Source organism: Juglans regia, chromosome 1, assembly GCF_001411555.2.
Source record: "Juglans regia cultivar Chandler chromosome 1, Walnut 2.0, whole genome shotgun sequence".
Classification (NCBI taxonomy): domain Eukaryota; kingdom Viridiplantae; phylum Streptophyta; class Magnoliopsida; order Fagales; family Juglandaceae; genus Juglans; species Juglans regia.
The window spans coordinates 12,260,123-12,275,409 of NC_049901.1; the positions used below are offsets into that span (position 1 = coordinate 12,260,123).

At 39.6% G+C, this 15,287-nt stretch overlaps 1 protein-coding gene and 1 pseudogene across 1 annotated transcript; one reads left to right on the forward strand and one right to left on the reverse strand.

The window, feature by feature from the left end:
• Positions 1 to 59: 59 nt before the first annotated feature.
• LOC108996344 (G-type lectin S-receptor-like serine/threonine-protein kinase LECRK2) lies at positions 60 to 2,633 on the reverse strand. The gene has a single exon (XM_018972192.2). The coding sequence runs from the start codon at positions 2,585 to 2,587 to the stop codon at positions 218 to 220; it is 2,370 nt and encodes a 789-aa protein (XP_018827737.1). The 5' UTR covers positions 2,588 to 2,633; the 3' UTR covers positions 60 to 217.
• A 9,251-nt stretch (positions 2,634 to 11,884) lies between these two features.
• On the forward strand, positions 11,885 to 13,707 carry LOC118348312 (annotated as a pseudogene).
• Positions 13,708 to 15,287: the final 1,580 nt, after the last annotated feature.

Genomic DNA, 15,287 nt, shown 5'->3' on the forward strand with positions numbered 1-15,287 from the left:
AATCCTAAAGCCATCCTTGACCATACACAAAATCAATAAAAACCAAATGAAAGAGGGGAGGGAAAAGAGATTATGTTATTATTTTGATACAAAGTGGATCCCAGGGCATAAGAATTGGTTTTTCTAGCAAGAGAATAGAAACAAGTTGAGAAACTGAAAGTTTTATGCATACAATAGATTGATTACAGCAAGCGTAATTAGCAGAAAGAAAATAATTTCATGAAACGTCAACGTCGGAAACAACTGGAGATGGTGGGACTGGAATATCCATCGTCCCTTCCAACATCAATATCACTTTCTTCATTGATGGACGCAAAGCTGGATCTTCTTGAAGGCACCATAACCCCACCTTCACCATTCTTTCCAGTGTTTTGAAGTCAACATTTTCATCTTCCACAAGCTTATCCAACTCTCCAGCCACAAAGCGATTATACACCCAACTAGAAAGAACTATCTCATCTGCTATTGGGGCGTTTAGTTCTATACTTCTTCTACAACATACAATCTCCAAAAGCACGACCCCAAAGCTGTATATGTCTGATTTTACTGAAATCAAGGCATTCTTTTGCCATTCGGGTGCAAAGTAGGAAAACTCGGTTGCCCTTCCACCCCCCATAGTCTTTCTTGATAATTGATTTGGCGGCAATAGCTTTGCCAACCCAAAATCAGATATCTTTGCCGTCCATGTATCGTCCATGAGTATGTTCTGGGGCTTGATATTGCAGTGGATGATGTAGACTCCACACTCTTCATGCAGATAGAGGATTCCTCTGGCAACATCAAGTGCAATTTTTACCCTCTGTTTCCATACGGGATGTATCGCAGCCTTGAAGAGAAGATCTGCAAGTGAGCCATTGCTCATGAATTCATAAACAAGAAGCTTCCTAGAGCCCTCAATACAAAAACCAAGCAATCGAACCAAGTTTCTGTGATGAGTTCGTGCAATTGCAGCCATTTCAGCTTGAAATTCCCTTTGCCCTTCTTCCGCAACTTTCTCGACTCTTTTAACAGCAATAGTTTTGTCACCTCCAGATATAGTCCCTTTATAAACAGCCCCAAAAGAGCCCCTGCCTAACTCTTCCTTGAAGCCACCAGTTGCTTTCTCAAGCTCATTGTATGAAAATGATCGCAGAGTAAAGTCGTCACTTAACCCTAAATTTGCATTTTCTGACAACCTCTTATACCTCCAAACTTGATGCCTGTATCTCAAGAAACTATAGATAGCAAAGATGAAACAAAAAAACGAAATGAAACCCAAACATGTAGCGAGAATCAAAACCAGGCCACTCTTGCCATCGGTCACGACTCGTACGTTTGGATCTGATGGACCTGGAAGGCCGGTATGGATCTTTCTCTCGATCACCTTGAAGAAGGCCGTCTGACCGGATTTGTCTTTATCTAGCACTCTACCGTATCTTAGTGGGAGCTTAAATTTGGAGCAAGTGTTATTTGTAAACAATACTGCCCCACAATTACAATCCTTCAAGCAGGAGTTGCTACAATCTTCCTCCATCGTTTCTACCACTGAGTAACTGTAATCGCCCCACGACATATTCTCCAAACCAACGATTCTATACAGCACCATGGGATCTTCACCGCGTATGCAATCATCGTCAGTGAAGTTCCTGTAGCAGCCCAGGAACTTACTGTCGGGGTTAACGAAATCAAATCCAGGATAGCAGGTACAGTCAGCTTTGTTGCCCGGGACTGAGCAGTAACTATTAAGTCCACAGAAGCCTCTGACTTCACATTGGTTGGAAAGGCTGGACCATTCCATGAGCATACTTGAGTTATTATCACTATCAAACTGGTGAGCATACAATCTAAAGATCCCATCTGCATCAAGTGTTACTCGGTGGATAATGCTTCCATTATTATTATCAGGATATGAGCTATTTGCCAGAACTTTTTTGGGAAGGATTTCTAGAACACCTTGAAGACTAAGCGCGAGCTCTTCCCCACTAGAAGTCGCACTAGACCAATATGAGTCGTCTGGTTGATTTGAGCTGTTAACAGGGTAGGCAACAAGGTTTCCATCACCCTGCAAATTAAGAGAAAATCGTCCACTCGATCGGTCTAATTTAGATACACTCGAAACCAAACTTTTGTCCATAGACAGATTCTGACCTCCTAATATGGTATCAGTTGGAAAATCAAAAGTTTCCCAAATAATATAAGATTCATTTTTGTACAGCACAAAATTACCGGAATCAAGCATAGCAGCTGAAGTTGCAGGCTCAGACGCATCAGAAATGGGTTTTTCAACATAGTCCTCGGTAAGAAGCTGTAGAGTACCATTAGTGAAGTTGAGTGTAGCATTTGAGGAGACAGGTGGGTCATCTCGATTTGCAGTCCAAATGGTTATGTTTTCGGTTTGATGAATCAGCCATATTCCGATTGCAAAAAGATCACCTTGGGGATAGAAACCGAATGCAAAAAGACCGGAAGGTGAGAGCCATGAAGTACGGTTTAAACTGGGGGAGAGTGAAGAACCCAAGGGTATGACAACGGACTCATTTCTTTGGGCATATGCAATGAGAGAAAGTAGGAAAACAAGCAGCGAGTTTAGAACTGCCTTAGAAGCCATGAGATGAAGAGTGAGAGACACGAGGCCAGACTATTGATCAGGCCAATGAATACCATATAATGTTGACACATATATATTAGTTTATAAGATAATTTATCCTTTGCGACTAATTCCCAGTGACTAATAGAAAGAAAGAAACTTCAGAGCAATTCGGTGAAGTTATTTCAGCCAAAGTTGACTTTGACTAACCTTTTTTGAAAAAATAAAAGAGCTCTTCATTCCGCTGATTATTATTGCAGAAAATTTTGATATTTGAACAGTAAATCCTAAATATGGAAAGCTATTCTTCATCCCTCAATTATTTTTTTAGAAATATTTTATCGAAAATTGATAGGGATCCCGGTCATTTGTCCCGTTCCAATTTTTTTTTCATATTTTTTTTAACGTAATGATTAAGAAAATATTATTTAATAATATTGAAAAAAAATTTCTTTTTCAAAAAACATTAAGAAATAAATAATTTTAAATTATTAAAAAAATGCGAAAAGAAAGAAGTTAAGAAATAATAACTAAATAGAGAGATGCGTTAATTTTCTTACTAAAATTTGATAAGAAATTTAGAGAATCCAATAATGTGAATGCTCCAAGGGACGAATAGAAGGAAAGAAACTACAGAGCAATTCGGTAGAGTTATTAATTGCAGCCCAAGTTAGACGTTGAGTACTAACAATATATCTGAAATATTTTCAGAATATTTTATTATTATTATTATTTATTATTATTTAATATTTTATTAATATTTCTTAAATATTTTTTTATTACTATTAAAAATACCTAAAAAAAACCTCGCCACCTTAATTCGTACGGCTTCAACGTTAGATTTTATAGTACTTCGGTGGTAAAATTTATGTGAATGCAAAAAGTTGATCCATGAGCCACGTCGATGAAATGAATGTACTGTGCATGATTGAGATTTCAAATGATTCAAAGGAAAAGTACCTTGCATTCAAAACATACTTTTGACCGGAATGGTTTGGTGGTTGGTTTAATTAAAAAACCGGAAAACTTACTTGACCCGTCCGCCATTTAATTATATCAAATATTGTCATTTGAACATGTCAATAAAGTAATGTTAAATTAATGAACTGTTGACCCACACGCAAAAGAATGATATCTTTCTTCGTTTTCTCGGTATACCTGCCTACCTAAGGGTGTAAACTGGTTATAGTCAGTTTCGGTTCAGTAAATAAGAAAATTTTGATCTTCCGTCCGGTCTTAAGATGGAGATTTTTCAGACTGGACTGACCGAATAAAAAATAAAAATAAAAAAATATTATATATATTATTTATATAATAATTATACAATTAATAATATTATAATGTTGGGTTCTTCCACAGGCAATAGGGGCGCGCAACTGTGGGGAATCGGCTTACCACATCAGTCAATATAACGAAGGATAAAAAACAAAAAAAACAAAAAGGGAAATAAAGATTTTAGAAGCTCGTATCGAAGAAAACAAACTCCAAATTATAAAGTATTGATTCTATGGCAAAAATACTCAGATCATCATCAAGACTGAAATCATTTCCAAAACTTGTATAAAAATCTGTTCACCCACTCCTCCCGATCTCAAAACCTACACACTCTCTCTTCTTGACCAACTCTCTCCCGCCATCCATGGTATACTTTGAGTTCCATACATTTCTTAGGGTTAATGGTGATAGATCCAGAAAGAAATACAGATAGATAGAGAGAGGTTTGATAGGACCTTGTCAAATGAGGAAATCCCACGAGATTGAAACCCAGAGAAGGGAAAGTGATCAAAACCTTTACATTGGTCATAGATCATCCATGATTTCCAACCCCCGAAATCATAGCTTAACCCATTGTACGAATCTTGTAAGCTTTCAAACACTCTTTCTCTGTTCTATGTTACGCCCACCTTCTGTTTCTCCCCTTTTCCTTTCTGTGTTCCTGTAATAATTTTTATCCATAATCTGATTGTTCCACTATTTCTCCTTCGACTGTTGATTTTCCATCTAGTTGAACATTTTTTGGGCATTTTTATTGTTTCCTCTCTTATTTTCTTCCACAAAGAAACCTTTCCCTATCCCAGTCTGAAAATGGGTCCAGTGGAAAAAAAAAAAAGACAGGGAAGACAATCTTAATTGCAAAACGCACGTACGCATTCACCGGCTAGCTATTTACATATAAATATTTATTTCTTCGATCGACATGTTTTTACAGCTATTAACACTGTGCATTTGAGAAAATGAATGAAGACGCCAGAGCGCAATGACAAAAAGCATGGAGAACCAAGCTCTGAGGAAAATGGAACAAGAGAGAACGAATTCAAAAGAAAAAGAAAATAAGAAATTAATAGAGAAAGAGAGAGTACAACAAAACGAGTCCTTTAGCAAGAGAGAGAGTTGTGTAATGCGATTGCCATTGGAGGTCGATCGCGACCACTAGTAGTTGTGGTACTATTGCTGTTGTTCATTGTCTAGCAGCCAAGATGATATATTCCGACAAAAAATGGATGGGCTTGATGTAGAGCTCTGTGGATTTTTAGGTTCGTAGATTTTAGATGTGGGTGGAGAAGACGAAGGGGGCTTCGTTGGGTTCGTGGAGAAGACGAAGACTTTTGTGGCTTAAACCATACGTTTTGACAAGTTGAATGAAACGTGGTCGTTTCATTTTTGCCACGTGGGATGCGATTCCCTGGCGGTTTCTCTAGCTGGTTATGAATAGCATTATTTATATGTTTTGGGAGAGCAACTGTGGGATATGAAAGCACTGCAATCTATTAATTTTTATTGGCCTCTCAGCTTACATATATGGTTTTTTGAATACTGAAAACAACACCATCCATCATTTGGAAGACTGCAACTGTGGGCCGGCGGCACTCTTTGATGGTGGGTCTTGTATGAAACAGGCTCTTCCACTGAGATATGTACGAAGAGATACAAAAGGCGGGTCCAAGGCATTCTTGAAAAATGGTATACATGAGAAGCATCAATGAAACTGTTAGTATCCCAAACAAGAAACTCATTGTCCCACTCAAAAAGACAACAGTGATGAAGATTCTTCTTGTAGCCTTTTGTTTTACTGTATTCTCAGGCGTTGCCCTTGCAATCTCTGGCCTCTTCATTTTCAAAAGTAGATTTTTAAGGTACAAAAGGCTGTTAGAGAATGGAAACTTGGGGTTGACGGAGGAGGTCACCCTAAGATTGCTTTCATATAATGAGTTTTTTTTTTAATATTTTTTTAAGAAGATGACAGTATTCCAATTTTATTGATTATCCTCACTTGTGGCTGATGAAAACCGTGGTTACAAACACGACACCTGAGAGGTATATATAATCTATGAAAATCAAAACCCAGGCATCAAAACCATTATATTCATATAGTCCAAGTACACGGCCAAAAGAAAGACACTTATCCTAAATCAGAACAAACCAAAGAGTAAGGAAACCTGCAAGAAAAAACAAGCAAATGAAGCGAAACTTACCAGGCACAAACCTTACGAGACCCTCAGGTAAGGCATACCCAATTTATCCATGTGGAGAAGACCCTTCAACGGACTAGGCAACATATGATTTTCAGACCAATTGGAGTTCAAACCCTTAGCCCCACACTTAGCTAGAAAATCAGTCACAATATTTCCTTCACGAAAAATATGATTCACAGTATACTCCATGCTATTAAGGTATTCATGTAATTCATCTCAGAAATCTTCTAAATACTAGATAGCACAATTATCTTTAGTAGTCCAATTAACCACCAGTTGAGAATCAGTCTCGATTTGAACACGATAAAACCCAAGAGCGTGACACCTTCGTACGCCTTCCAATAAGCTACTGATTTCGGCAAAATTATTAGTACCCGGACCCAGGGGAACAAAGTAAGCCAGAAGTAACCTACCTTTATCATCCTGAATAACACCCCCAGCACCATAAGCGTCAGGGTTCCCGAGACTACTACCATCAGTATTGAGTTTAACCCAGCCCTATTGAGGCCGATGCCATCTAACCACCCAAACCCTCTTAGGCTTAGGAAACAAAACCGGGATATCCAGTCTGTTTATCATAATATGGTCCATGATGAGAAGGAGACATAATTTAATAGCGTGCCAAACCACTCTGCCGTATGAACCTTATCCTCATACCGAGCTTTACATCGCCTCTTCCAAAGTTTCCAGGTTATAATAGAAGGGAGATGGCCAAAAATTATTCTAACCTAAGAAGACCTACCCGCACGGCGAAACCAAAATTTAATTTGTTCCTTCCAAGTGTAGAAAGAGGCCATATGAACCCCTAATTGTGAAGCCGCTAGGCGCCAAATGTGTCTAGCAAAATCTCCCGTGCAGAGCACATGATTCAAGTCCTCAATATGGCATTTTTTACAACAATTACATTTGGAAGCTATTGGAACACCCACCATCTTAATATTCTCATCAAACACTGATGCAATTATTAGCAGCCTTCCACATTATTATGGTAATCTTCTTGGGGAGATTAGTATGTCATATCCATTGAGCCCAAAGTAAAGGAGGCCCCTGAACCCTAATACAATCACAAACGCTCTTAGTGGTAAAATTGCCCTCATTGTCTTTAAACCAAACAAGCACATCTTGACCCTCCTTCCGTCTAGCCGAAAATTCATATAGAGCATTGGCTTTTTGATGACCCATTACGCTATTCAGAAGAGAGATATCCCACCCATTCTCAATGTGACATTCATTGATCTTAATCAAAGGGTGAGCAGACACAGAAAATTGACCATTGAGAGGACCTCCCTCATCCCAAATGTCATAGCAGAAGGAGATATTACACACTTTCACAACCCATTTGCATCTATTTATCACCTCCAGGATACTGTGGACAATCGACTTCCAAAAACGGGTCCCTTTTATAGGCTCCAGGAGGGATAAATGATTTCCTTTAACATATTTACCTTTGAAGAATTCTGCTCAGAGAGTTGTCCTTAATAAGATTCCAGGCAAGTTTCATGTGTAAAGCTCTCTGAACATCTCCAAAATCCCTAATACTCAATCCACCTTCACCCGTGGGAGTACAAATATGCTTCTAAGAGATCCATTTCCTTCGACCCTTGCCTCCATATTCACCCCAAAAGAATGAGCTTAGAAGCTTATTCAAGCTTAGAATCACCACTTTGGGGACATCTAAAACAACAAGAAGATGGATGGCCATACTAGATAAAACGTGATGCAAAAGAATAGTTCTACCACCAACATAGAGTGTTTTCATCTTCCAGCCTGCAATCTTCGTATTCACTTTGCCCAGCAAATTACCAAAATCACCAAAATCACAAGCCTTCAGCCTTCAGCCTTCCGTCCACTATAGGCACTCCCAAATACTTAAAAGGAAACGAACCCTCAGTAAACCCAGTAAAGCAGAACAGATAATATTTCCTGGAGACCAAAATTCTCTTAGAGAAGAATATGACACTCTTCTCTTTGTTAAGCACTTGACCAGTCCAAACCTCATATTTGTGCAAAACCTCCATCAAGCCTCTCATAGTTCTTTTCCCACCATTAGCAAAGATAACTGTATCATCGGCATACATAAGATGAGAGATAAGGGGGTCCCTCTAGCTTGAGCAAATTGACCAATTTTACCTTCTTCAAAAGATTTCTTAATGAGATGAGAGATCATCTCTTGCATTATAATGAATAGGTAAGGTGATAAGGGGTCACCTTGCCTTAGACCCCGCTTTCCTTTAAAGAAACCTATAGGAGTCCCATTTATCATGGTTGAGTACCACGGCGAGGATATATAAGAATTAAGCAGGTCACAAACATTAGAGGAGAACCCAAAGTTGGTCAAAATTTGTAATAAGAAATTCCAATCCACTCGATCATAAGCCTTAGACATATCGAGCTTGACCAAAACATTGCCCCCCATGGACTTCCTGTGAATTGAATGGACCATTTCCTAAGTTAAACTAATATTCTCAAAAATACTGTGGTCTGGGATAAAGGCTTCTTGTTCCTGCGAAATCATTTTAGGAAGTAAACTAGTCATGCGAGCCATAATAATTTTAGAGCAAATCTTATAGACCACAGAACAAAGGTTAATAGGCCGAAATTTATCAAAGCTAGTAGGCTTGTCTACCTTAGGAATTAACACAATATAAGAAGCAGTGTAACTTTTAGGGGCATGTGGGAACCAAAACCATCTGGCCCAGGACTACTATCAATGGGAGTAGTGAAAAGAGCATCCTTTACTTCCTCTATGGAAGGAGCTCTACCAATAGAGAAGTTATCATCATTTGTTATAACAAGAGAGATCAGGTCACTCAAATTCGGCATAACACGAGGACTACTTTGGCCCAAAAACTTCTGAAAATAATCAACAGGGGCTTTATGAATGTCAAAAGGTGACTGTAAGACAGTACCATCTGGCAAACACATCTCCTGAACTCTTTTATGATGTTTGGCCTTCAAGTAAGCATGAAAGAATTTCGAGTTCTGGTCCCCATATTTCAGCCAGCTCTTCTTGGCCATATGAGGAAGCCTAGTATCCTCTCTACCCATCCAGGTTAAAAGTTTCAACTTAGATGCTAAGAGATCATTGTCATCCTCACCATTAAAAGAGACTTGAAGACTGTTTTCCAAATTATCAATACGAGCCTCTAAGTCTTTGATTATGACATTAGTCTTACCAAATACACTTTCATTCTACAAAGCCACCTTGACCTTTTTTAGTTTAGATGACAGGTTAATTAATCCATGACCAAAACCCTCATGCTTCCATACCCCCTCCACAAAACTATAGAAATCCATATGATCAGTCCACATATACTGGAAGCGAAAAGGACTAAGACCATACTTGAAAGGATCCTCCCCTGTCTAAATAACCAAAGGGGAATGATCTAATGTAGTACGCACCAAAACCTAGTAAGAAACATTAGAAAAAGAATTAAGAAAATTAGTATCAATAAAACATCTATCTAATCTGGCCCAACTGTGAGCTAATCCACCTTGACCATTGCACTAGGTCATTTCCGGGCCTTTGGAGCACATGTTTATCATACCACAGGTTTGAATACACTGGTTGAAATCTTCCATGGCTGCAAAAGGACGAGGACGACCACCGCTTATTTTTTAGTCATCCTTAATGATTTTGAAATCCCCACAGAGAACCCATGGAATGCTGGCAGTCCCCGTTGTCTCCATATCCGCCCAGAGTTATTTTCTTTCAAATCGACTGCACTTCACATATATAATAGATAGAAGAAATACATGACCACTCTCCTCTACTATCACAGTAATAAGCTGATTAGACTCTGCCACCCATTGTATTGAAACCGCTGAGTTCCACAACAACCAAATTTTAGCTCCATGCATCTCATTTGTAACAAAATAATTGCGACTGAATTTACCTAAAAAGGACGGGATTCTATCCTCCAACAAGAAAGGTTTAGCCAAGACTATAATATTAGGATTAAATTGTTTAATAATTTTTCTCAACCTCATGTAAGAAGTGCCAACTCCCCTAATATTCTAAAAAATAATAGGATTGATCATATATTAAGTTTGGAAGGGCGAGTTACCACCTTGGTAGAGCTCCTCTTATGACATGTATCCACTGGATTGCTGGGACCCTCAGAGTCTGTACAGTAATCCTTGCGCATATCTTCCTTTAATTTGTCCCTCTCACTTTCGTGATCAGAATGGGAGAAGTGTACAACCATGAACTTTTCCCCTTGATCTACCAGTTTTGACACGTCTATAGAAACATCCTTACCATGCTGCATGTCTTCTTGTCCATTATCAGGAACCTTGAGAGCCGGCAATCCTCCTGCTTCATATTCCGCCTTCTTCTCATTTACCCTGGCTGCCTGGGACCTTGATTTATTCTTCTTCAATTTCTTCTTTAGGCTTATCAGAGGATTCTCCCATTCTTCATCTAACTCAGTTACTCTATTTGCAACCAGATTTATAACTTTTGTGCTTACCTCTTGTGAGTATGGCATAGAATAAGTTGATTTTACGATTTGTGGGCTCTCTTGCTCTTGTAAAACTTTCCCTGTGTCCTCAACAACCAAATCTTCAAGTGCTAGCGTAGAGGGGGAAATAGGCTTCTTTGGTTGATTGTCGTTCCGCTGAGCAGCAATACTAGTATTGTCCTATCCTTGACCTAGAACTTTGGGGGGCCTATCTGTCCCATTATGCTCCTGGTTATCAACCAGGCCCAACTGCGCTTGTTCATCAATCTGGTTAAGAGCTTTCCTGCATCCTCCGAAAATATAACCAAAGCCCCTTCTTGCTCCGTTGGTTGTATTACTTCCTTCTCCCTTCCTTTCTCCTTTAGCAAGACATTGTCATTGTGTTTGATGTGGTATTCCTGCCGGATACGTTTCTGGACTTCCCCATCCTCTGTTTTGTTCAGATTCTTTCCCTTTTTCCTATAAGTGGAATGATTGTAACCTTGTTGGTTGCATTTTGCGCAATAGTCGAGCAAGGTCTCTTAGACCACTTCTTGCAAATGGCTCGATGGTCTTCATAGGTGACCAATCCAAAAGGATTGAAGCGGTGACTTAGAGGCATCCATTTCCACACAGACTCTTGCCCCATCGGTGCGTGTGACACATTTTGTAGCATTATCCCATCTAATAAATGTTCTGATACCTATCGTGAGGATCTTGAGCATCGAATTGTGATAGAAATACGGCAAGCCTGGTAGAAAGACCCAAACAAGAACCAAAGGGGGTTCGGAGTCCCTATTGAAATCTAGAGTCAATTGGAAAGCATGGTAAGGAAGCCCCTCCATCTCGCAAGATTCCAAGAAAGCCTTGTTAAAGTCTTCTTCCTTAGTCATCCTCACTAAGACATTCCGAAATCTCCTCATAGAAGAAACTAGGCACGTACCAGAAAGGCCCCATCTTGTCCTGGTAAAAGCTCTTATCGTGTCTAAAGAAAGCCTCTTGCGGAGGAACTTGATGACCATGTAGAACTAGAAGGATGAAACCACTTTGTCGATCTCTTCTCGAGAAAAGAGAAAACAAAGCTCTCCGTCGATGGTTCTTGGAGGTCTCATCGCTATCTCAACCTTTGGGAGAAGCTGAGGAGTTGTTTGGAGCAGATCAACAAAGGATCGGTAGCCAGGGACCCCCTACTAGGGAGGCCTTGACAGCCATCGGGGGCCCTAGCAAGGACCTACTACTTTGGTATCTCTATGTTATACAGCGAATCTGCCCATTTTTACGATTAACCAACCAGAGGAAAATAATCTACAAACTTAACTCCTTAGCCAGTCGAGAAATACAAGAACTTAATTTTGAAAAAGAAATGAGTGCTAGCCGAGAGGTACCAGAAATACTCCTTACCCATGAGGCTCTACTCAAACGAGGTTGCGGTGACAGTCGCCCAACGTGGAAAGCCCTCTCAGTTGGGTGCAACTCCGACGAGGACTGCTCTCATGAGGTGCTCTGAGCGACGACGACGAAGGCCGCCTCCCAACACTCAGGAGGCTCTTGGAGTAGATCAAGTGCTGAAAGACCTTCAGCGAAATTGCCTGAGCCCAGCGATGGTGTCTATGTTGGCGGTGAGCAGCCCCTCACCGGTCTACGTCGGCGTACGGTTTTCTCTCTCCTCACGGGTTTGAAATTCGCCTCACATTTTTCTGTCCTTTCCTTTCACAATAAATTTAGAGGCTTTAAAAAAATAGACGTTTTCATATAATGAGCTCAAAAGAGCAACATTTGGTTTCAAAGAAGAGTTAGGCAAGGGCTTGTTTCGTGTAGTTTACAAAGGGGCTCTATACAAAGGTAAAAGACTTGTTGCAGTAAAGAGACTGGAGAAGCTAATTGAAGAAGGTGAAAGGGAGTTGAAAGCAGAAATGCGAGCAATTGGGAGAGCCCACCATAAGAACTTAGTACGTTTGCTGGGTTACTGTGCTGAGGACTCTAGAAGGCTTCTATTTATGAATACATGAGTAATGGCTCCCTTGCAGATCTTCTCTTTAGAGCACAAAGGCGTTCATATTGGAATGAGAGAGTACAAATTGCGCAAGATGTTGCAAGAGGGATCCTCTACCTTCATGAAAAGTGTCATGCTTCAATTATTCATTGTGACATAAAGCCTCAAAACATTTTAATGGACGATTTTTGGACCACGAAAATATCTGACTTTGGATTGGCAAAGTTTTTCATGCTAGGCTAGACAAGGACCTTCACGGGTGTTAGAGGGACAAAAGGGTACTTGGCACCAGAATGGCAGAGGAAGACCCCAATCTCAGTGAAGGTAGATGTTTATAGTTATGGAATAGTTATCTTGGAAATCATATGTTGCAAAAGGAACATGGAATTTAACGTGTCAAACGAGGATGAGATTATTCTTTCTACTTGGATCTATAAATGCTTTGTTCCTGGAGAGTTGGAGAAGATTGTGAAGTGGGAAGAAGTAGATAATATCACCTTGGAGAATATGGTTAAGGTGGGACTTTGGTGTATTCAAGATGAACCAGCTCTTCGTCCTTCTATGAAAAGTGTCCTCTTGATGTTAGAAGGGAATATCATTGATATATCACTGTTCCTCCATGTCCAACCGCTACATCCATGTAAACTTTCGCCTAAAACACAAAATAATTTTCTGCTTTCTGGAAGTTTTCATTTTGTTTTATGTATTTTCCTCTTTGCATTGTGGAAGGGCATATATATCTTCTATACATTCCGCCATGCCCGGCTGCTATATATACATCCATGTAAACTTCTGCCTGCAACAACAAAAGTAATTTCTACAGTGGAAGTTCTACTTATGTGTAGTATTTTTTTTTAAGAAGGTGGGTGTCACCTCCATTTATTAATAAAACCCTCACTCTGGCAAAGGAACAACCACAGATACATAAAAAAATCCAAAATAAAATGCATCCTCACAAAAGCTAACATTTAATGTAAGGGATGCCCAATCTATTCGTACGTAAAGGTCCCCTAAGCCTTCCTGGATCAACATCTTCTCCAATAAAATCCATATTACTGCCATCATCTCCATATTTAGCCAAAAAATCCGCTACCATACTTACGTGTAGTTATTTGCATATCCTGAAAGCTAGACCCATCACAACACTTGAATCAGGTTCCATCAATAAACCTCTCAACCCAAGAGATTGACACAAACGAAGACCATCAAGAAGAGCACAACACTCGGCAATAGTATTTGTCGCATGACCATAAAAATGGGCAAAACTCGCTATCACCTTACCCCTGGAATCCTGAAGTATGCCCCCACCACTAGACCTCCCAGGATTACCACAAGATCCACCATCAACATTAAGTTTAATAAAACCCATATCCTATGGCTTCCAAGCTATTAATCTTGGTAATTTTTCCAAGAACAGGAAGCATAGGACACTTAAGATCCTGCAAAACTGAAAAATCATTAGCGCCCATCAATTTGAATTTCCACAATCCATTTGAAATATCCTTTAAATTCACTTTCACTACTCTCAAAATGCCCATCCAATCAAAATTAACACCCTCCATCCGAGAAGCACGTCTAGCCCTCCAAAGAGCCCAAGAAATAATAATGGGAAGCACACCAAGGATCCAACCAACCTGCGAAGAAGAAGCCTCACGCCTCCACCATAAAACCATCATCCCATCCCAAGTCAGAACCTGTGGCAACCGAATCCCACAAATCATCGCAAAATGACTCCAGATTTTTTTTGGCCTTTCCCCCTCACAAAGAACATGGTCTAATGCCTCCATATTAGGCTCTGCACAGCAAGAACATTTTGATACCATCGGAATACCCAACTGCATAATAGCCTCATCAATTGGTAATGATTTCCTTCTAGCTCTCCAACAGCAAAATGACATTTTCTTGGGAACTACATCATGCCACAACCATCTGTGCTAGGAGCACAAATTCCCTTTTTTTCCGCACAAGCTGCCATGCAGATTTAGTGGAGAAATTACCATCAACCGAAGGAACCCAAACACATTTATCCTCTCCCTCCTTCAATCTAATATCCAACCAAATGATTTTTTGCACCAACTGCTCAAAAACCAAGTAACGTAGCAACTCTACATTCCAACCTAATCCAAACCAAAGAGACTTGATCTGCAACCCAGAATCTCCAATCGCCGATGTGCATTTTGCCAAAATCCCATCTCCTAGCCAGTTATTGAACCAAAAGATGGAATTTCCATTACGAATAACTCATCTTGAATTTTCCAACACAATTGGCGTTAACCACATAATTCGCTTCTGGAAACGAGATCCCTTCCTCAAATAAATAACCGAATAAATCTGCTTATCCCCCACATATTTAGTAGAGAAAAAATTGGCCCACAAAGAATTACCTTGTTGAATTTTCCAAGCAAACTTCATAAGCAAAAAAGTTTGCAGTTTTGATAAATCACGTATCCCAAGCCCCCTTCTTCTATCGGCAAACAAATTTTTCTCCATGAAATCCACTTCCTTTTATTATTCTCAAAGGACGAACCCCATAAAAATTTGAGAAAATCCCTTTCAATGCTGACAAAACTCCCTTTGGTAAATTAAAAAATGAAAGCATGTGAATAAGCATACTATTCAAAACATGCTTAATTAAAACAATTTTACCACCAAAGGAGAGAAGTTTACCTTTCCACCCACTAACTTCATCCGAATCTTCGTAATCAAAGGATCAAACATCCGTAATCTCATTCTCCCCACATGCAATGGATACCCAAATAAGTACAAGGCCATGCACCTTCCTCAAAACCAGAGATTCTTTTTAATTTCAATTT